The 23430-nt window shown below is 36.0% G+C and overlaps 1 protein-coding gene and 1 long non-coding RNA gene across 4 annotated transcripts; one reads left to right on the top strand and one right to left on the bottom strand.

The window, feature by feature from the left end:
• Positions 1-3: 3 nt before the first annotated feature.
• Positions 4-22804, top strand: PSMA3 (proteasome 20S subunit alpha 3). The gene is made up of 11 exons (XM_059914312.1): positions 4-125; positions 3258-3340; positions 9662-9785; positions 12466-12567; positions 12645-12718; positions 14759-14831; positions 16185-16250; positions 19149-19195; positions 21023-21090; positions 22196-22260; positions 22666-22804. Exons 1-11 carry the CDS (start codon positions 105-107, stop codon positions 22708-22710), a joined length of 768 nt encoding a protein of 255 aa, XP_059770295.1. The 5' UTR covers positions 4-104; the 3' UTR covers positions 22711-22804.
• LOC132359755 (uncharacterized) lies at positions 4215-16113 on the bottom strand. Of its 3 annotated transcripts, none has more exons than XR_009500925.1 (3): positions 12405-16113; positions 7592-7644; positions 4215-4540 (listed from the first exon to the last, which is right to left on the bottom strand). It is a non-coding gene; the product is annotated as an uncharacterized LOC132359755 (long non-coding RNA). The 3 variants fall into 3 exon arrangements; XR_009500926.1 differs by lacking the exon at positions 4215-4540 and adding an exon at positions 5378-5465; XR_009500927.1 differs by lacking the exon at positions 4215-4540 and adding an exon at positions 7032-7162.
• Positions 22805-23430: the final 626 nt, after the last annotated feature.

Here is a 23430-nt window from a genome sequence, read left to right on the forward strand (position 1 = left end):
AAAGAACAGCCAATGAGAGAGCCTGTTACTAGTCTGCGTGCTGCGGTGTAGGGGGAATCGCTTTAGACCCTGAAGACCTAGGCGTCCCAGTGGTTTTAAGCACGATGAGCTCAATCGGCACCGGGGTGAGTTCGTTGTCTCTCGGCGTGATAGTCTAGCATAAGGATTAGCGTGGGAAGGGAACGCGGATGGACCGCGAGGGGTGCGCCGACTCGGGGTGCGCTGGTACTTCCTGGAGGCAGGTGGGCCGCTTCCAGTTGCGCGGTGGACCGGCGGTCTTTCCGACGCTGATTGCTAGGCCCGCGTCTGCAGTGACCGTGGCTTGAAGCTTCTCAGCTCAGGTGTGGCGGGCTTGCCGCGCAGCAGTTAGATTTGGAGCCGCTTTGGGTTGCTGAGTCACTTTCTTTAGTCGCTTAGGGAAACCGAAAGTGGAAACTCGTGGGGCCTGAAATTGTGTGAGTGAAGGGTTCGGGCGACAGCCTCTTGAGAACCACTGAGGCAAGGCGGCTTGAGAGTCCAGGATCTGAGACGCCGCTTTCCAGGGAACCCCTTTGCAGTTCCTGGGGTGCTGCTGCCTCACGGGGATTCTCTGTCTTTCCTTCGAGTGTGGTGATGGACCGCTCTGTATGAGTCCCTGGAGCCTTCTCAGAACTGATAAGAAACACAGTCTAAAAAGCGGAATCGGAAGAATCCTTTCCATTTTTCCTTTGTCTCAGCTTTTCCTGTACAAATTACTTAACAGCACTATGAGTTGTCAATACCGTTAAGCCTTTAAATGGTTAGCTGCAGGCTTAACCGCTTCTGACTTTGAAGGGACAGACAGTTCAGGATTTTGGAGTTGGATTTGTTAACTTTTTCGGCCTACTACTTTCCTTTGTCAAACGTACTGCATATATGCAATCTTCTGCTTACTCCTTTTATGTATTTCTCCATGTAGAAAATACAGTTTTTGTTTAGAAATATTTATTGGTGGTTTCCACTGGAGGCATTGAATAATGGGTTTCTCAGTTCATTTTATACTCCTACTGTGCACAAGACTTTTATACTCACCATTAGGCCCAAATACTGGTTTTCCGAGTTTGATAATACGCAACTTATACTTGGAATGGTTTAATCCATTCGGTTATGAGATGCTAAGATTGTCATACCGTTTTTGGATTAGTTGATGCTCAGTAATGCCTGTTGTAGCAAATTGACTTTGCAACTACATTAATATTATCTTAGATTAATAGTGTTCTAAAGGGTTCTACAAACCCTTTAAAAATATTTGATAATATAACCAGGTGAGATATTTCGGTATTACAGTGGTAGAGTTAAGGATCTTCATTTAACAAATAACAAACTGAGACCAGGAAGCACCACTGTTGAAGACTTATCTCCTGTCTTTACTTGTCCCAAGAACTCCGGATATGAAGACCTGTCTTCTTGACATTTCTCTCCACTTGATTAATAGCCATTTCAAATGACATGTCCAAAGTAGATCTCTGGGTTTTCTTTTTCCCTTGCCTTTTTGCATCTCCTACAATTTTCATTTCGGTGAATGGGCCAGTTCTAGTTGCGCAAATGAAAAAAAATCTATGATGCACTTTTAATTTCTTTTTTACTCTACTAGAGCCAATCCATTAGCAAGGTTTTTTTGATTGTACCCTCCAACGAGAACACCTTCCACCTCTTTTTCTCTAGTCTAAGACACTACCTTTGGAATACTTAATCTCTGCTTCCACTCTTGTTCCCTCTATAATTAATTTTCCAGATGAACAACGTTTTAAAAAAATTAGACATAACCTCTCCCCTCTTCCCCCCAAACTCCAATGACTTTCTGTTGGATTTGGAAAAGAAATGTAAACTTCCTGCTCCAGCCTAAAAGACTTAACATAGCTTGGCCCTTATATGCCTCTGATATAGTTTACTCTTCTGTTTACCACTTATGGTGCTCAATATACAGTGGCCTTATTTCTTTTTCTTATTGTGCTCAGCTTATTTCTACCCTAAGGTCTTTTTTTTTTTTTTTTAAACATCTTTATTGCAGTATAATTGCTTTACAATGTTGTGTTAGTTTCTGCTTTATAACGAAGTGAATCAGTTATACATATGTTCCCATATCTCTTCCCTCTTGCATCTCCCTCCCTCCCACCCTCCCTATCCCACCCCTCTAGGTGGTCGCAAAGCACCGAGCTGATCTCCCTGTGCTATGCGGCTGCTTCCCACTAGCTATTTTACGTTTGGTAGTGTATATATGTCCATGCCACTCTCTCACTTTGTCACAGCTTACCCTTCCCCCTCCCCATATCCTCAAGTCCATTCTCTAGTGGGTCTGTGTCTTTATTCCCGTCTTACCACTAGGTTCTTCCTGACTTTTTTTTTTTCCCTTAGATTCCATATATATGTGTTAGCATACTGTATTTTTTTTTCTCTTTCTGACTTACTTCACTCTGTATGACAGACTCTAACTCCATCCACCTCACTACAAATAACTCAATTTCGTTTCTTTTTATGGCTGAGTAATATTCCATTGTATATATGTGCCACATCTTCTTTATCCATTCATCTGATGATGTACACTTAGGTACCCTAAGGTCTTTTATGCCAAATACCAGGACGCTCCTCCTCCATATCCTAAATGACTAATTACTTGTTATTAATTCTAGCTTAGCCTAAATAACTTAATATAATTGCCCCCGCAATGCCTTACTTGATCAGGTAGTCTGTGGTAGTCCCTGAGACTATCACTTCACCCTGTCTTATTTTCATCATAGTACCTTTTCTGATTTACTGCTGTGCCTTCAGCTCCTAGATTTGTTCATGGTCTGATTTTTGAAGATGAAGGACTTCTAGAATGAGTAGTCTTTGTATTTCCTTATAGTGACTAACATATAATAGATGCTTATTAAATGTCTAAATGCTAAATGATGTGTCCAAGGTCCCTCAGTTTCTTAGTGCCACAGCTATGAATTAAAATGCTCCAATGCTGTTTCTACCATAGCAGTTTTTTCAGAAATGAGCCATGTTCTGTGTAGGAAAAGTTCTGAGTTGATGCAGGACTTGTATCCATTGCTTTTCTAGCAGAAATCTAAAGTGTATAACTTTGTCTTAGCTTCTGTTGCTGCTCTGACATGCTTCCCCTTTCTCTTTAAAGCAAAATCTTTGTTGAGATTTAACACACATTTCTGATGTGTAAGCCATTTAGGAAAAAAAGTGTAAGGTTATTACTGCCAAAGATACATCATTATAAGCTTATTATTGCCTTTTCCTCCTAGTATGACCTGTCAGCCTCTACATTCTCTCCTGATGGAAGAGTTTTTCAAGTTGAGTATGCTATGAAGGCTGTGGAAAATAGTAGGTAAGAAACATTGTTTTACTTGAAATTAGCATGTTTTAACCAAGTATTAAATGTCTTCTTTTCTGTATTTTTGGTAATTAGGGTTTGTTATGTTACTTTGGCACAGAATAATATATGCCCTAAAATAATCTCCATTTATTAGTCATTTCCAGATCTCTCTTTAGGTCAGATCTTTCCATGTGCCTGTATTTCCAGTTGACTCCAGAATTATCCACTTAGACATTCTGCCAAGTCTCAAATGAAGTGCATAAAACCAAATTCATCATCTTTGCTAGCCCTTTTTTCCTTTTTCAAATTCCTGATATATATCATTGTTTTCCTTGGCCATTAGGATTGTGACTTTACTGTCTGATCTTTTATTTCCTTGTGTTTTAAATGTCCTGTGCAGGTGGTCATATGATCATCTCAGCAGGGATGTTTTTTATTTTTCTCTTCTGCTGCCATACTCCAAAAGGTGTAGGATCACTAAGATATTTTCCTGTTGGACTTACTTCCTTCACTCTGTCTTTTTTTGTTTAGAGTAATTCACTAAAATGATCCCTTGCCACCACTATAACATCTTAGTTGAATTACTGGCTTATTGACAAATTCTCTGAGTCTTATATTGAAGAATATTTGCAATCAGTTATACTTATATGATCATTTTTAAAAAAAATTTTTAATTTTTTTATACAGCAGGTTCTTACTAGTCATCCATTTTATACACATCAGTGTATACATGTCAATCCCAATCTCCCAATCCATCACACCACCACGCCCACCCTCCGCCGCTTTCCTCCCTTGGTGTCCATACGTTTGTTCTCTACATCTGTTTCTCATATATGATCATTTAAAAAAAAATCATTTCTAATTGAACATAGTCTGCACAAACTGGTTTCATTTTTAATTTTTTTAATAGGGTTTATTTATTTATTTATGGCTGCATTGGGTCTTCGTTGCTGCGCACAGGCTTTCTCTAGTTGTGGCGAGCGGGAGCAACTCTTCATTGCGGTGCCTGGGCTTCTTGTTGCGGTGGCTTCTCTTGTTGTGGAGCACAGGCTCTAGGCGTGCAGGCTTCAGTAGTTGTGGCATGGGGGCTTCAGTAGCTGTTGCTCACGGGCTCTAGAGCACAGGCTCAGTAGTTGTGGTGCATGGGCTGAGTTGCTTAGTTGCTCTGTGGCATGTGGGATCTTCCCGCGCCAGGGCTCGAACCCGTGTCCCCTGCATTGGCAGGCAGATTCTTAACCACTGAGCCATCAGGGAAGCCCCTTTAATTTTTTTTTATTGAGGTATAGTTAATTTACAATGTTGTGTTAGTTTCAAGTGTACAGCTCAGTGATTCAGTTATATATATATATATAAATAATCATTGTATTTTTGATTCTAAAGCAGCTTTGGGATGAAATAAAGGACTTAAAAAATTTTGTTCATGACATCTCATTCAGATCTCTCAAAAAATTTTTTTTAGGCCTACTAAACAAATGGTGTTGGTGTTTGGGCTCGGTGTTTTCATTATAATGAAAACCTGTGTAGTAGGGAAATGTTTCCAGAATTTTAGAAAAGTCCACATGTAGATGTAGTTTTTTCACTTTCTACTAGTATCTTCGATATTTGATTATGGAAGTTTCATGAGGGTAGAGACTGTAACTGGGCTTTGCATGTGCTAGCACGTAGCCCTCAGTAGTTACTGAATAAATAAATGTTCATTTTTTGTTCCATTTTCTGGGTGGTAGAAAGAAGGTATGTGGATTTCTAATGGTTTATGAAATAGTATTTTAAAGTTTTTGAGCAAAAATATATTTTAAGTCTTCTTACAGGATTTGTTAATGAAGCTAGTAGATTCTGTGTTTAAATGTATTATTATAGATATTGTTACTTACAAACTGTCAGTATCTGATAATATAATAGAAGTAAGGCTGTTAAGAATTTTAGGCTGCACTGTATTTGTCGTTGTGTACAAGGCCTGAAAGAGTTCAGAAGAGAGTCAAATTCAAGAAAAAAGTTGACAATAAAAAAATTTAAAAATTAAAAAAAAAATGAAAGCAAATAAGTGTGCTGGGAAAACTGGACAGCTACATGTAAGAGAGTGAAATTAAAACATTTTTTCACACCAGGCACAAAAGTAAACTCAAAATGGATTAAAGACCTAAAAGAAAAAAAAAGAAAAAAATAAGTTGACACATTTTTTTTCCTGTTGGTAAAAGAAGACAGGCTCATAGGCCAAGGAGCTGGAGAAAGACTTGAGGAAGTCATTGTTTTTCTCTTCCTCCTTTGCATTCTTGCATTTTCATTGGTGTAAAAAACTGGTGGGAGATGTCTTGACTAAGAGAAAAACTGGAGATACATTTTGAAGTCATCTGTAACCCAGAAAATTGAGACTAGGCTGTGAGGATCTGTGTATCTTAGCAATTTGTTTTCTATAAAGTATTTCTAAATATGGTTTAAAACAGTTACATTTAAGCAAACTTGAAGAAATATAATTTTAAAAAATGGAAACATTAAAAATGAATGTATTTTTTTCTGCATAAAGAAAAATTACTAGGAAAGTTCCTCTTTTAAAGGGATCTGTGTAACTTGGTATGATGGAATACTGGATGAGGATCAGAAGATGTGAATTTTTCTCCTAGCTGCTGCCTAATGGTAATATTATATAGGTTTCCACTATTCAGTCCTCTGAATGTTACTTTTCTGTCTGTAAAATTGGGATGTGGACATCTAACCTAACTACCTCACATACCTTACTATAAGAATGAAATTTGAAAATGTTTGTTTTGTGGGCACAGAAAGTAGAAAATAGAAAAATTACATATGAATTTTCTTACGAGTCTGGCATATAAACTGATGGTTAGAAAACATTTAACCAAATAATTTGATATGATTATATTCCTGCATTAAAAAGAGATAAATTCTTTTAAAAAATTTATTTATTTATTTTATTATTATTATTTTTTGGCCATGCCTGTACAGCATGTCAGATCTTAGTTCTCTAACCAGGGATCAAACCCGTGCCCCCTACAATGGAAGCGTGGAGTCTTAACCACTGGACTGCCAGGGAAGTCCTGGAGGTAGAAATTCAATCTCAGGAATTTAGAAGGCAAATACTTTTGAGTACCTGTTACGTTAAGCATAGGAACTACCAAAACAAATAATTGACATATAAGTGAATACTTAAAAACATTTTATTAAAAAAAATATATATATATCATGATCAAAACTATTTTATAAAAGTACGCTCCTAGAAGGTAATATGCAAAAGGAAAAAAAGGGGTAAAATTATAATATTTCCCTTTAGCCTCATTGAGGAGACAATATATGAAAGGAAGATTGTGCAACATAATTGAAAGCCTAGATTGTTTGGAACAAAAATGTACACAAAATTTTGGCCTTAGGACCCCTTTATACTTGGGGAAAAAAATCACTGAGGACCTTGAAGAACATTTAATTATGTAGGCTGTAGGTTCTATCAATATTTAACATCACCCCAAAGAGCATTTATTTATGCAGGTTCATCAATATTTACCATATTAGAAATTAAAACTGAAAAATTAAAAATACTTATAAATTCATTTAAGTAACAGTAATAAGCACAGTTGCATGTTAACAAATAATTTAAATTAACATTTATTAAAATATTTGAGTAACATTAATAACATTTTTAATGCAAATTACTTTCCCAAAACATAGAAAAAAATGTAGTGAGAAGAGTGGCATTGTTTTACATTTTTGTAAATCTCAATAATTAATTGAATCTTAATAAAAGAGAGTCTCATATCTCCTTCTGCTTCAATATGTTGTTACTTTTGTTGGAGCTTGTGAAACAAACAGGCTTCATTTGGATAGTAGCTGGAAAAGTGAGGAGTATTTTAATAGCATTATGCATGTTGTTTTTTGATACTATACCAAAACTGGACAAATGTTAGTTTCTTAAAGATTAGTTGCAGAGTGGAGTCTGAAAACATAACAATGAACTTTTTCTACTTTTACATTAAAATCTGTTGGGCTGTCTTACACTTTGCATGTTTTACCCCTCAGCATTGTGAGTTGGTCATTTGGAAAATACTGGTTCACTGAGTTATAACAGAGCTTCCAAATTAGACATATTTCATTATAAACTATCAGAAGCATCACAATTGTTAATATCACCACCAATCTGTTTATTAAAGTTTTGGGAAGCAGACAAGCTCACAGTGGTGAATATGTTTTCTAAAATTCCAATTTATGCTTGAAAACTCAAATTTTATCACTGGCAAGAAAATTTTGTCATTTGTTTACCTTGAAGCAACAGGCTCACTTTGTTCATTTTAGAAAAAAAGTCTGCCACACACCTAAGTGGAAATAACCATAGTTATTATTCTTTGATGATAAAAACAGATGTTCCATGAAAAAATTCACAACTCAAAACAGTTTTATCAGTGCTTACTCCTTTAGGCAACCATTGTATTTTGATGTACAGCAGAAGTACTTTGACTACCTTGCATTTCGTTAGGATAATAAAAAGACAGGTACTCAAGGATTGATACCCAATAAAATTAATTACTGCTTTATCAGGACATTCTTAACTAAAAATGGCTTTTTTTTAAACTGTGAGAGCGTAGCAATGAAAAATACAATGATTAGTAGTTTACTGCTGCCATTTGCTGTTACTGCCCTATTTGTGTTAAAGTGCCAGCGGTTTTACCCACCAGTGCTTCTGTACCATTGGTGCAAACATCCACACAGTGGAAAAAGGCAAATGATGTCTTTATATATATATATATTTTTTTTAATTTTTTGGCTGTGGCATGTGGGATCTTATACTTCCCTGACTAGGGATCGAACCTGTGCCCCCTGCAGTGGAAGCGTGGAATCTTAACCACTGGACTGCCGGGAAGGTCCCGTCTTTGTATTTTTATGAAAATAATTTTGACCTCACAAACCACACTTTTAGAACTTTTAGTTTAGAAAAAATGTTTTAGATTCTGAAAGGTGAGGAAGATGATGAGTTGGAATAACTGGGAACGGCTACCTGAGGCTATTCACGTGAATTTGCAAAAGTTTTTGGAAATTTATTTAAATGGGCAGTGGTGAGGAGGAAGTGTATTCTAGTACCCAGGATAACCGCAGTAAAGACAGAAAAGCAAATTTGAACATTAAGGTGTTTGAGGGGTGACAGTGAGGTTGAATTTGGTAGAGCACAAGACCTCTATAACAGGAAACTGAATTCGCTAGATGGGCTTTGCAGATTCTTGGGGAGTTCTGAAAGCTGGGCCAAGGAGTTTAAACTTGAAAAGATACCTGAAGTGTGGGGGAAGGAGTGTCTGAAATTCTTTACATATTTGTGCTTGTGGCTCAGCTCATTTTTCTGGTTGTTTCTCTTTGTTAAAAGAATTAGAAGATTAAAGTAATTCATGTATTTTCATCTTGAAATGGCAATGTATAATTTCTCCACATTTTACTTCAGATTATTTTTTGATTTACTTTGTTTTAAACAGTTGTACAAAATGTTTATTCTTTTAAACTTATTGTAAGCAACACATGGTTATTGCAGAAAAAGCAAAAGAAAGAAAAAGAATTATAATCTTTCCACCAAGATTAGTCACTGGTAACTTTTTAGTTTGTATGTAGCCCGTCTTTTGTATGCATATTATGCACCATTTTTTTTTTTTTAATAAATTTATTTTTTTGGCTGCGTTGGGTCTTCGTTGCTGCATGCAGGCTTTCTCTAGTGTGGTCAGCGGGGGCTACTCTTTGTTGCGGTGCGCAGGCTTCTCATTGCCGTGGCTTCTCTTTGTTGTGGAGCACGGGCTCTAGGCACATGGGTTTCAAGTTGTGGCACATGGGCTCAGTAGTTGTGGCTTGCGAGCCCTAGAGCGCAGGCTCAGTAGTTGTGGCACACGGGCTTAGTTGCTCCGCGGCATGCAGGATCTTCCCCACCCAGGGCTCGAACCCATGTCCCCTGCATTGGCAGGAGGATTCTTAGCCACTGCGCCACCAGGGAAGCCCTTACATACCATTTTTAATGCACATGACTTTAGTCGGCATTTGTTATAAGATGGCTAATACATGCTAGACACTGTGCCATTTGGTACATATTTTGTTGACATCTTTTTTCATTTACGTATTAATATCTTTCCATGTCATGATATGAGATTTTTTTTGGTCACATGATTATTTATATGGATCTAATTCATCACATTTTAGGCTGTTTGCCCTTTCTAGTTTTCAAATGTATTTATTTTAAAGACTTGATATGCTTTAAGAAACAAATTTGCCTGTTTTTGTGGGTTTTTTTTTTAAAACTTGGGTTTACAAAGTTTCTTTTATTTTCAGTTAAAAAAATTGATTTTCTTCTGCTTGTTTCAGTACAGCTATTGGAATCAGATGTAAAGATGGCGTTGTCTTTGGGGTAGAAAAATTAGTCCTTTCTAAACTTTATGAAGAAGGTTCTAACAAACGACTTTTTAATGTTGATCGGCATGTCGGAATGGTAAGGTTACATTTAAAAATGTTCCTTTTTGCCTTGTCCAGTTTCTTGTGAAGTAACTAATTGGAATATATTAAAATGTGATTGTTAAGAACCCATTTAATACTTTAGCATTGAGGCAGAAACAGCAGAGAGCAGCTACAGAAGTAATCAGAAAGTTACTGGTTTGTGAACAGCTCACTGTCTAAAAGGAAGGTAGCATTCTTATTGTATAACCTGATAGGAGATAGATATGAAAAACCAAGTTGCCTTAAGAAAAGGAGGGGAGGGGGGATGGGGTGAGAAGTATGGGTAAAAAAGAAATCTTGGCAGCATAGATCAATGAAGGTACATGCTTGAGAGGCAATGAATCTTTGGCTTTTTGTATCCTTTCTGGGGATCAGTGTTACACTGAAGATGTTATCAGAAAGAGAAGACCTTTATAGTAAGGTGGAGCATCAGGAAAGGATGTCTGATGAAGGGAAAAGTGAACACATGCTTTTTAGTAGCTTCATAAGCATCACTGTATTTATTTCATGCAGCTGGTATCTTGAGTGACTGCTTTGCACAGTTGCAGGCCAAGACAGATACATTACTGGTATATACTGAAGTCATCCTATATAGATGTCAGACTTTCTTCAGTAAGAACAACAATCCAAAAAAAAGAAAAGAAATGATTTTTAACTTTGCTTACTGAAAAGTCAAGGAAGAAAAGAGAACACCTGTGTGCTAGGTACTATGCTAGTTCTTTACATAAATTATCTCATTTAATCCTGACAACCCAGTGCAAGTAATATTAATCCCATTTTTACAGATGAGAAAAAGACTCACAGGTGGTAAAGAAATATGCTGGGATTCATACTTGGGTCTGCATGGTCTATGTGTTACTCTAGAGCCCATTCTGCAGGGTGAGATCCTATAGGATCCACTCATTCTGCTGAAATACCAGTAGCTTTGTTATTTCTAAATGAGATGTGTTACAAACACAAAAAGGACTAGCAAAATATAGCCAGTAAACTATGAAGCTACAGATAAATTTTTTTTTTTTTTTTTTTTGCTTCTTCAGATATTTTTTTCTGAACTTGTTTTCTCTCCTGAACAAATTTATTATTGCCAGTGAAACTGGTATGTTTTCTTGAAACTTGCCAGATTGTAACCTAGCTGGTATGAGGTAGTGAATCCTGCTTTCTTTCACTGAAAAAAACTTTAGATAGGTATATTTTGGAAAAAAATCATATATGCTTATAAGCACTTTAGTGATGGAAAGAATTTTATCATCCTAGAATTTTCACATTTGTCCCATTTGTTATTTAAAGCCAGGAAACTGATGGCATTCGTTATAGCTGGAAATTGGCAAAACATTAGACATTGAACAGGGCTGGAGAAAATGAAGGGTTAATGCTCTGTCTCCACGTGATTTGATAAATTTTTAGACTTCACAGTGGGTTTTATCCAAAGCAATGGAAGATTGTTTAAATGGTGAAAATTACTACCTGGGTATCCTTGTGGAAGTTATTCTAAACAACAGTTTTCTAACCTGCAAAACTATGGTGGTAATAGTACCTACTTTCATGTATAATTATGTAAAATGCTTAGCATGTAATGAATGATCAATAATATGTTAAGGATTTTCATCATTATTACTATTACTAGGTAGTAGTAGAAAAAAGGCTATTAAAATTTTTGATAGTACTTATTTTTAAATTCTGCAAATCTTCTGTGCCACTGATTCCAAGTACCCATAAGTGTTTGAGTAGTTTTTTCTGTTTTCATGGCTTCCCTAGACCAAAAGAAATACCCAGTGGTTCTGTTTATTATATATGTAGGTCTAACAACTAAGTGGTTGTGTCCTAAAAACTTAGTAGCTGTAAAAACAAAACAAAAACAAACTCACCACATACAGCAAAATAAAAATATTTTTATTTTTAAACAATCACAGTTAACTAATGTGTACTGCACAACTTCTTAAACTTTGGAATTAGATTAGATGCCGCCCCCCACCTCCACCCCATTTCCTGTTCCGCATTGTTTTTTGCACAGTACTTATTTTATATCACGGCAACCCAGCTTTTCAACGAGCGGATGGCAGTAAAAGGAATGTAGAATGATCTAATGTTGAAACCGTTAACTACTTCAACATATGTTTCCCCCAAACTTAAAATGCCCCACAACTCTGAGTTCACTATAGTGCCCTGGGATGTCTCAGCACGTGGGTTGGTAATTGCAGTTCTAAGCCACCAGATTTGTGGTTTGTCATGTTTTGGTTTGGCATTACAATTTATTAGTAAGCTGAAAAAGGAATTTGAGCTTGTGCCTTTTAGATGAAAACTTTTAATAACTTTTTGAACACAGAATGGCTTTAAATAAAGGATCAGTTCTAACCAAAATGAATGGTTTTATTCTTTTTTGTTGTTGTTTTGTTCTTTATAATGAAGTGGCGAATGGGGAGACATGGAGGTTTTTCTGAATGTGATCAATGGACAAAACAATGTAGTCACACTTGGGAAATTTCCAAACTGTAATCCCGTACTCAAGCATCAAAATGCCAGAATGCCTTGTAAAGAAAGACCTTTAAGCCAAACAGATTTATTCTAATGGTGATACTTGTTAAAAATATCAAATAAGCCTGTAATAATTACATACTTTCCTTGATTTGTGATAGGAATGTTATCTACTGAATTGGTACTTTTTTTTTTTTTTTCAGGCAGTAGCAGGTTTGTTGGCAGATGCTCGTTCTTTAGCAGACATTGCGAGAGAAGAGGCTTCCAACTTTAGATCTAACTTTGGATATAACATTCCACTAAAAGTAAGCTGATAACATGTTGAAGAGCCTTTGGAACAGAAAGAGAGGAGTATTAATAAGCTTTTCTGTTTTCCCCACAGCATCTTGCAGACAGAGTGGCCATGTATGTACATGCCTATACACTCTACAGTGCTGTTAGACCTTTTGGCTGCAGGTATGAAATTTACTGAGATATTCAGTGATATCTGTACTGTAGGTATTTGTTTTCTCAGAATCAAATTAGCCTTTTATACCCTTAAAAAATGAAGTATCATCAAGAAGTATTAGGGCAGTGATTAAATAAAATGATGTACATAAAAATAAAAACTTTGAAAAATGAACGACTATGCAGATTTGGACAGGATAAAACACAGAACTCATAGTAATATTTTAATCTAATTATAATAAATTCTCTGGAGGAAGGTGGTCAAAAGGTATATAAACTTTTTTTAAAATTATTTTTGGCTGCGTTGGGTCTTCGTTGCTGTGCACGGGCTTTCTCTAGATGCAGCGAGAGGGGGCTACTCTTCGTTGCAGTGCATGGGCTTCTCATTGCGGTGGCTTCTCTTTGTTGTGGAGCACGGGCTCTAGGCACGTGGGCTTTAGTAGTTGCGGTGCGTGGGCTCAGTAGTTGTGGCTCGCGGGCTCTAGAGTGCAGGCTCAGTAGTTGTGCCGCACGGGCTTAGTTGCTGCTCCGTGGCATGTGGGATCTTCCAGGACAGGGCTCAAACCCGTGTCCCCTGCATTGGCAGGCGGATTCCCAACCACTGTCCCACCAGGTAAGTCCCAAAAGGTATATAAACTTTTAGTTTAAGATAAGTAAGTACTAGGGATGTAATGTATAACATGATGACTATAGTTAACACTGATGTGTGATAAAAAGGAAAATTTTTAATATAGTAGATCCCTTAGAGTTCTCAACAAAAGGAGGGAGTTCTTTTTCTTTTAATTGTATCTATATGAGATGATGCATGTTAACTAAACCTATTGTGCTAATCATTTCACAGTGTATGTAAATCAGACCATCATGCTGTGCACCTTACATTTATATAGTGATGTATGTCAATTATTTCCCAATAAAACTGGGGGAAAAAATTCTCTGGAACTAAACGCAAACATTTTCAGGAAATGGCAAACTGATTTTAAATATATTCCATGTTGTTACTATTTAGTAGCCAATTATACTGACACTTCAGTTTTCTCATTAGTTTCCATCTAATACACTTTAAGCAGTAGGTCAGATGTTCTTAAATGGGATGTGGCTGTTACAGTATTCTGCACATGAAATGATAAGGCTGGTTTCTTTTCTACTTGTAATTTCAAAAAAATCAGTAATTCATATGATTTTTTAATACCCTAATTTTAATTTGTTGAGCATAAAAAAATTCATTGAACCAATTTTCCTGCAATTTTTATTGCAGGAAAATAAATGGAGGAGTACCGGGGAATAGCCAGAAAAGAATGAAGGGTGGAACAAGAGTTTTAGGTAGTTTCAGTGTATTCACATCAGGAATTTTGTCCCCTTGGCTTTTTCATGTTTATTCCTTTAGCTTTTGGGCCCCCTTATTACTTGTCCATCTATCAGTACTCCTTTCTCTCCACTGCTATCCTCTCAGGAAAGTTTCATCAGAAGGTTTAATACTAAGCAAAGGCACATGAATTTTGAACATTTTAAAGTATATACTAGTTTTTATCCAAATTACATTATCAAAGTGCTTACTATGAGTTATATGGGTATTAGTAAATGTTTGTCTTAGAAAGTACAATTGCATTTTTATCACAGTACTTTTTATTTTTTAAATTTTATTTATTTTTTAATAAATTTATTTATTTTTGGCTGCATTGGGTCTTCGTTGCTGCGCGCGGGCTTTCTGTAGTTGCGGCGAGCGGGGGCTGCTCTGTGTTGCAGAGCGCGGGCTTCTTACTGCGGTGGCTTCTATTGCTGCAGAGCATGGGCTCTAGGCGCGTGGGCTTAAGTAGTTGTGGCTTGCGGGCTCTAGAGCGCAGGCTCAGTAGTTGTGGCACATGGGCTTAGTTGCTTAGTTGCTCCGTGGCATGTGGGATCTTCCCGGACCAGGGCTCGAACCCGGGTCTCCTGCATTGGCAGGCAGATTCTTAACCACTGTGCCACCAGAGAAGCCTTATCACTGTACTTTTTAATACTTTTCTGGTATTAAGAACCATGGTTTAAAATTACTAATTTACTTTTATGTAGTTTCATGTTAGGGTCTTACAGTGTGAATGATGGTGCACAACTCTACATGATTGACCCATCGGGTGTTTCATATGTGAGTAGTTTTGAGTCATCTGAAATTCTATTTCTAGTTTAATGGTCTCTCATTAGCACTTAAATCATATATTTGGCTTATATGAGGTTTCTTTAATATTCATTCAAGGAAGGTAACAATTTTTCTTGTTTTAACATTAATGACAATAACCTATGGATATGAGGCAGAGGAAAGATCTGTGGCTTTTTTGTTTGTTTTCTGGCCGAGCCATGCCACATGCAGGATCTTAGTTCACCCAGCAGGGATCGCCCCCTGCATTGGGAGTGTGGAGTCTTAACCACTGGACCATCAGGGAAGTCCCAGATTTGTGGCTTTTAATACGCTATTATAGAAACTGCATAGTGAACATAAAATTTTGAATATGTGCCATTTCCTTTATTACAAATATTAGCAGTATCTTAAAAATGAATGTAAAAGTGAATGTAATGCCGTCCCTTTTAAAGTTTTGTTTTTGTTGGTTTTTTTTGGCTGTGCCACGTGGCTTGTGGGATCTTAAGTTTCCCACCCAGGGATCTAACCCAGGTCCATGGCAGTGAAAGCCTATGTCCTAACCGCTGCGCCACCAGGGAATTCCCCAATTCCCTTTTAAAAAAGGATTTCAAGTGGGATTTCTTGGACCTTTCTCTAATTACCTTTTCTTAAGTGTCTTCTGAGATTTTTATGGTTTTTATTATACTCATTAAAAAAAATGAAGGCTCTTTATGTTTTGTCATTATACACAGGTTACACAAGTTAAAAAAACCTTTACAGTATAAATTAGGGGATTCCCTGGCTGTCCAATGGTTAAGGACTCCGTGCTCTCACTGCTGAGGCCCCAGGTTCAGTCCCTCGTTGGGAAACTAAAATCCCACAAGTCGTGCTGGTGTGGCAAAAAAAAAAAAAAAAAAAAAGTATATATATATATATATATACACACACACACACACACAATTCATATGTATATATCAATTTAAAAAAGGCTTATTTAACTCTTAGGAATTATTTCTTTCTCTCAGAAATAACTTCATTTCCATTGTCAGAATGCTAAAATTTTTTCTATTCCTGTCCTCAGAAATGCTTCTGGTTCATGAAGTGTATATATATAAAATGACATAATTTGTTTCTCTTTGGATATACTTCTTGAAAATAATACAGATTATTCTAGATTTAAGTTAGATATTTTAATTTTTTTGAGTCCCTTGGTGGTCATTAGAATGTCTTTTGACTATATTTCTCCAGATGTGCTTTTGAATGTCATTTAACAACCTTTCATTTCATTAACCTTTAAATAAAAACAGTAGTCATTAATGACTTATGATAGTATATTAATTTAATACTACATATGTATTTCTGGTGTATGTTCTTTTTAAATAGGGTTATTGGGGCTGTGCCATTGGCAAAGCCAGACAAGCTGCAAAGACAGAAATTGAAAAGCTTCAGGTAATACATACATATTTACTGCTTGAAATTTTGCTACAGCATTATCCTCATGTGGTGAAGTTTTATCGCCACAAACTAAACCTTTTACTCCAAGTCTGGTTTGCCGTTTTGAGTAGAGCTTTCTGAAGCTGCTAGGTGGCTGAGTAGGAAAGCTGCTAGCATATTACCTGTACAGTTGGGTCATGGATCCCTTTATGATTTTGGCTTAATCCAAAAAAAATGCTAACAAATTTTCATGTCATGTCACAAAATCCTTGAAGCCCATTCGTGGAGCCCTGTGACCCTTAGGCTGAGAACTCTGCTCTTTTACTGTATCATTTCTTCCATCTGGAAAACAGCTTTTGTCTATGGAAGTCTTACACATTAAGAGTCTGTGCTCCTTTGCTTCTCTTTCCTTTTTGTTCCTAGCTAAATAGGGCATGGGAACCCATCATCTACTAGTGTGAAAAAGGTTTCTTAAAAATTTGCTGGCTTTCCTTTTAGCCATAAATTGATCAACTTAATATTGAAACAGTACCAACTCTTCATTGCTTATCAGAAACTTCCCTAAAAGACAGGCGTATGATTCATCAGCATTTTGGTAAACCACAGTGAGAAAAAATTTTATATACATTTAAATATTAATGCTGTACTGGAGCCTTGCTCAACTAATTAACTTATTCAGCTTATTTAAGGCTAGGTCCTAGAAAACATTTTTTTAGTGCTTGGAATTTAATGCCAAGTTCTAGACCTATAAAAGCCTAATTTATGTTTGGTATTTTAGTATTGATAAAATTGACAAAAGGACCTTGGGATCACTTAGCCCAAGTCCAGCCCTGGGTTAAACACACTGGCTAGAGTCATAGAATATTGCTTATGAACAATTCACAGACCTAATAACTCTTAGACCATTGTTCTTTTCCATCATACACTCCCTGGTTTGTGCTAAGTTCCTGTCTTCTACTCTCTTCTCTTTTGCTTTCATCTCTCCTTAGTATTATGTGGAAATTTGAAAATAGAGTGTTTAGTACAATTATCCTTTTGTCTGTGGTTAAATCCTAGCAAGGAATGGGAATACTAACAAATCGTACCTAAGAATTGAGAACGATTACTTCTATTGAGGAACATATACACTTAATGATGAAAACATATGCTCTAAATCAGAGGTTAGCAAACTGGCCCACTGCCTGCATTTTTTTTTTTTTAAAGTGAAGTATAGTTGATTTACAATGTTGTGCTAATTTCTGCTGTACAGCAAAGTGATTCAGTTATACAAATACATACATTCTTTTTTTATATTCTTTTCTATTATGGTTTATCATAGGATATTGAATATAGTTCCTTGTGCTGTACAGCAGAACCTTGTTTATCCATTCTGTATATAATAGTTACATCTGCCAACCCCAACCTCCCACTCCATCCCTCCCCCAGTCCCCTCCCCCTTGGCAACCACAACTCTGTTCTCTGTGTCTGAGTCTGTTTTTGTTTCATAGATAAGTTCATTTGTGTCATATTTTAGATTGCACATATAAGTGATGTCATATGGTTATTTGTCTTTCTCTGACTTAACTTCACTTTGATAATCTCTAGTTGCAGTGCTTTTTAAAGTTTTATTGAAACCCAGCCACATTCAGTCTCTGGCTTTTGCCCTAGTACAACAGTGGAGTTTAGTTGGTGATGGGGACCAAAGACCATATCCCAATAAGTCTAATAAAATATTTACTACTTGGCTCTTTACAAAAAGAGTTTGCCAACCCCTGCATTACTCTGGTCTGCTTTTCTGCTTGTGTTCTGTTTACCAAGAATATAATTTTATGAAATAAACTTTACCAACATATGTAAAATATTTTTGACATTTAAGATGTATCTTTTCAAGTTTGTTTAAGTTTGTCTTTGTGTGTTACAATTAATATACTAAATATAGAACTTAACTTGTAAGGGCAAAAGTACAACAAAATATCTCCATCTAGATTGAGTGAACAGTTGTTATTTTCCAATATTTTACCTATTTGTATGAGCTGGGGCATCAAGATTTCTAAATATAAAAAAAATACTAAAAAAAAAAAAAAAAAGCCTAGATACACAGTAATTGAATCACCTGAAGTCTGGACTGCTGTATGACTATTCATTATTTTTTGCCATTTTCCATTCTCCTCCACATATCCAGAATATGAACACCAGTTTGCTCTTTGTTTGATTTTGTCAATTGTGTTCAGAAACACATATACCTAAAATAAATTTTGCATTGGTTACTTCCAGTACCTGTAGTACAGCAGACTTTTCTGCTGGGCATTTAAGGGCTGTTTTTCTACCCTGATTTCCAAAATGTTCACTTTTGCTTTGTGCAGTTCATTTATCTTCCTCAAAATCAAATCAAATCCAACTATGTTCTAAGACTCCACTCAGATCTTGGTTCTTCAAAGCTTTCCCTGACATTTTGTATTTCTGTCTTGAACAGTTTCATGAGGGACAATTTATTTCACTCCTTCACCCCCCTCTAGAATATAGAAGGTATTCGTGGTTTGTTTGCATTTTATTATCCTGAATTGGCTATAAAGAAGAAAAGAAAAAACATTTCTTTGCTAATGTTTTAAATGTCAGGGTCTGCCTGTGAATAAATTCATAAAGGAATCTAGATTTTTATAAACTTTAATATTTTTCACAAAATTAGTGGTGCCCAAGGGTTGTCCAGAATATGTTTTGGCATGATCATTAAAAAACATTACACTGTGAATAAAAAACTTTGGTTCTGGTCTTTTTGTATTTCAGGTTATTTTCCTTGGTTTTATATCTGAGAATCTATCTCAGGAGCATGGGGTTACTGATAAAAGTTGTAGAAAGAATCTGAAAAGTTAACACAAGTGGAAAGCGTTCTTCTTTGAATCATAACATAATGAATATATATTTTATTTTCTGTAGATGAAAGAAATGACCTGCCGTGATGTTGTTAAAGAAGTTGCAAAAATGTAAGTTGAAATTTTCCTTAGCATTGACAAAAATATTTCACTTGACCTTACCTTATACATTAATCCTAAGAGGCCATTTTGTTTGGAAATAACTTGTTGCGTAAGTTTTAGAAGGTGAATCCAACATTCTCAGAAGGCTCATTAAGGAGAATATCCATATTTCAGGTGACAGTGAATAGGATGGGGAAAAATAGCTTCTGACAAATATACTCCTGTTCAGGTGGCAGAATTCCAGAATAGGAGGATATAGTGAACCTCTAGGGACTTCATTTGATAGCTCCCGACTTCTTAAGTCTCAGAAGTCCCAATAATATTAACCTTAGCTTACAACTTTAAGGTCTACAGCTAAAGTTGTAACAAGATGAGAAGAGCAGTATTTCAAAACATCTAGAAATAGCTGAAGAAAGCCTGAAGTAGTTCATATTACAGTAACAGTAAGCAACAACAAAGCCAGTAAAGCTCAGTGACCGTGCTTCAAAGTCCATGATTTTTTTTACATCAAAGAATGCAGGCATTTGGTATTTCAAAAAATCTAATAAAATGATGGTGTTGCAGCCAGCTTTTCAGAGTTAAAAGTAATAAATGTAATATTCCAGAGAATTCTAACTATTCCACATTAGAACTACATGAACACGGTCTAGTCAGCATTTTGTGCACGTCTCAGGTTTTACATCTAATAACACATGCAAGGAAAAAAAAGTCTTGGAGGGCTCTATTATATAATAATAAATACACTATTTGAATGGTACCCTTAATCTCAATACTGATGGTTGTAGCAAAGTATTAAAATCACAAGTGTTTTATAATTTTGTACTAACCTTCCACCACTCCTGCTACCCTCACTCCCCACCCCCCCTTTACCATGAGACCCTTCCCCCCATTCCAGTTGTGAAGAAGCAGAATCCATTCCATTCTATGACTGTCAGTTAATAACAACCTAGGGGACACTGGCAACTAACATATAATACAACTAGTTAAAAAGTAAATAATCCTCATTGAATTGCACAGCAGTTTAACACGATAACTCAATTTCCTTCGCTGAGAAGTCTTCTGGAAATCAGTTCTTCCCGCACCTTTTATGTTTAGATGTAACACTAGACTAATTTGTTCCGTGTAGGAAAGCCATCCCTTTATCATTTAATAAAACGGAGCACTATGCTTCTTTTACTTAGTTCTAGCAATTTTAAGGTGCTTTCTCAAAGCAAGGCTTTAGGAATACTCTCCAAATTACTTGTGTTACTTTGTTGTGTAAGATGGTGGAAAGTATAAAATAAGAAAGCTTTGCTCTGATACTTTGTTTTTACTTCTACTTTAATATGTTGTGTGACAGTGCCTCCTTGTTGGCGGCAATTTGTCGTGTGCTGTTTGGAGGCCAGGTTAAGGGACATACCTTAAGGGGTTTAAAAATATTCCTGCCAAGAAGGTGCAGAACGAAGAGACCACTAATTGTAAACTAATGGATTAGTTTGTTTTTTAAAAAAATCAAGTTAATGAATGGAAAAAAATATACTGAAAAGGCGCACAGGGAATGATGGCCTTTTCCCATTTGAATATATGTTCCTTAGGAGGTATCTTTTTCAGGTATGTCTCTAAAAGAATGTATCAAAATAAACAACTTGGGTTGTAAAGGTGTAAGGTATATTGAATCCTTTGTAGTGAGTGTTTAATTTTTTTATCAGTCCTAGTGTAATTTTCATAATATAGACTATAATGTGTGTATAATTTTATAGATACTTATATTAGGGATGGCTGTTCTAATTTGCTGAGCTGGGTGCATGAACTATGTATGTAGACCAAATGAATGTTAATGTCCTCTTTCTGTTCTAGAATTTACATAGTACATGATGAAGTTAAGGATAAAGCTTTTGAACTAGAGCTCAGCTGGGTTGGTGAAAGTAAGTTATTTTTCTACATTTATTTGCTCTCAGAGTCATCTGTACCAAACCTAATTTACTACTGGGTGCCTTATTTTTTCTTTAAAAAAAAAAAAAATTAGTAATGGTGTATACACATATAAGAGTACACAAATAACAAATGAATTGATAACTGTCACAACATGGATACATTCTTGTAAATACTGCTTTGGTCAACAAGTAGACCAGCCCCCCAGATCACCCCTTAGGCTTCTCCCCAGAGGTAACCACTATCCTGAAAACACCATAGTTCTTGGCCTGTTGTTGAATTTTATATAAATGGAATTAGACATTATGGATTCTTTTGTTCATTTCTTTTCACAAAATTATATTTGTGTAAGTCAGTTGTGTTGTTACATACAGTAGTATTTTTGTTCATTTGACTTGCTGTACAGTGTTCTGTTGTCTGAAAATAACACTTTATTCATCTCCTCTTCTATTGTTACACCGTTCGTTAGGCACTTTCCAGTGTTTGTTTACTGTAAAATGAACAGTGCAGCTGTGGACATCTTGTACATCTACTGTGGTACACATATGTAGTAGCATTTTAGAAATATATGTTAAGAGTGGAATTGCTGGGTCATGAAATATGCACACATTCAACTGCAATATTGGCCACAATGTGTTCTGACCACTGGGTGCCCTTCTAATACAAACAGAGGCAGAACAAATTTAGGAGGTACTCTCTTTTTGAAGGAAAAGCTCTGCTTAATAATTGACTAAAGTTGTGAGTAGTTTGTTTACTTTTTTTGAAACATCCATTGCATATTTTAAAAAAGAATTACTGGGAAATCACCTTTTTTCTTTCTAGCATGGCAACTGTAGGGCTTCAAGGACAGGTTTTAAAATCTAACCATGCTGTGAATGAATGCTCAGGACTTACAGCATCAGGATAAATCTTAGCATAATGTGTTCTTTATAAGAGCTAAATTTGGGCAGATTTAATATCTTATGTAGGGAAAACACACAAAGATGAGTTCAAAGAATCTGGTATTACACTTGTAGATTGGCTAGATTATATGGTAGTTGCAAATCACAATTACAGTCCTCGTTTTTAATTCACTTAAATATATGGCTTAATTTACAGTAACTAACGGAAGACATGAAATTGTTCCAAAAGATATAAGGGAAGAGGCAGAGAAATATGCCAAGGTAAGCCACAGCATGAAAACGATTCTAGCTGAAGATATGGAGATACGTTGAATTCTATTAAATAACCCTTAAGCATTGAGCTGAACTAAAGGATGAAAACTTTCTAGGTTATCCTCAATGGGGATAAAGTTGCCCTGGTTCCAAAAAAATTTTTTTTGTGCATGTGAAAATGGCAAAGTTTTTTCAGGACATTTAATGCTTTCATATTGTGTGTATCCTATCAAGAATATAGACATTGATTGTTACAGCAAGATGTACTTAGTTACCCTTTTCTTTACTTGAATGTCTTATTCTAAACCAGTGTTCATTTTCACTTACAAAGAATTTTAATGACAGGTGCTTAATTAGATTCAGGCTGTTACAGCAATGCTAAAAATTGATTTTAAACACTTTTCTCTTTAACAGGAATCTTTGAAGGAAGAAGACGAATCAGATGATGATAACATGTAACATTTACTTCATTTACTTCTATTTAACTATTTAGCCCTTCGGATTAATACATACCCACTGACCAACTTTCATTAAATCTTTGTCTTGTAACGACTGAAGTTTGGTTAATATCTGCTTGACAAAATTGGTGGGGGTAGCTGAGCACATATTTATTCAGCATTAGGATGTTGCTTTATGCCTGTTGTAAAATTCCTTATTAAAATACTGCAGACAGATGCTTTGGAATCAGATAAATGCAAAACTCCATTTCTTCACTCATCTATAACCTAAAGATCATATCCTGCTGGGCTGTTGTGTAAAAAGTACCTACCAACTTCATAGGCGATTGATGCCACTGCCCAGTTTTGTATTTAGTGAGATGACTGTTGATCATCAGCCACTGTTAACCTTTAGAATTTTGTTTTTTACTCTGAGGAGTGGATTTAAGGATTCACAAAGTCCCTGTCCTGTCACTTAAAGAATTTCTTGATCTGTAAAGTTGAAATAAAAATACCCACCTTTTATGCTTAAACATAAATTAGTGAGTGGAAGAATGAGTATTGGAAGAAACAGTGTGAACTCAGGCCAAGCATGCCAGGTATACACACACCCTTTATTGGCCTCATGCCAGTATCACTCCATTCAACTGTCATGCTTTCCTGAGGTCACTGAGTTTAGCAGCAGGGTGTTGCCGGACTTTGAGCATCTGTATAGTTTAAACAGCAAATCATTATAGTTTAA

Source organism: Balaenoptera ricei, chromosome 2 (genome assembly GCF_028023285.1).
Source record: "Balaenoptera ricei isolate mBalRic1 chromosome 2, mBalRic1.hap2, whole genome shotgun sequence".
In the NCBI taxonomy this organism is placed as follows: domain Eukaryota; kingdom Metazoa; phylum Chordata; class Mammalia; order Artiodactyla; family Balaenopteridae; genus Balaenoptera; species Balaenoptera ricei.

Coding starts and splice junctions, on each gene's coding strand:
- PSMA3 (XM_059914312.1), top strand. CDS start 105: ATGAGCTCAATCGGCACCGGG. Junction 126..3,257: donor TGAGCTCAATCGGCACCGGG/GTGAGTTCGTTG, acceptor TTTTCCTCCTAG/TATGACCTGTCAGCCTCTAC. Junction 14,832..16,184: donor ACCCATCGGGTGTTTCATAT/GTGAGTAGTTTT, acceptor CTTTTTAAATAG/GGTTATTGGGGCTGTGCCAT.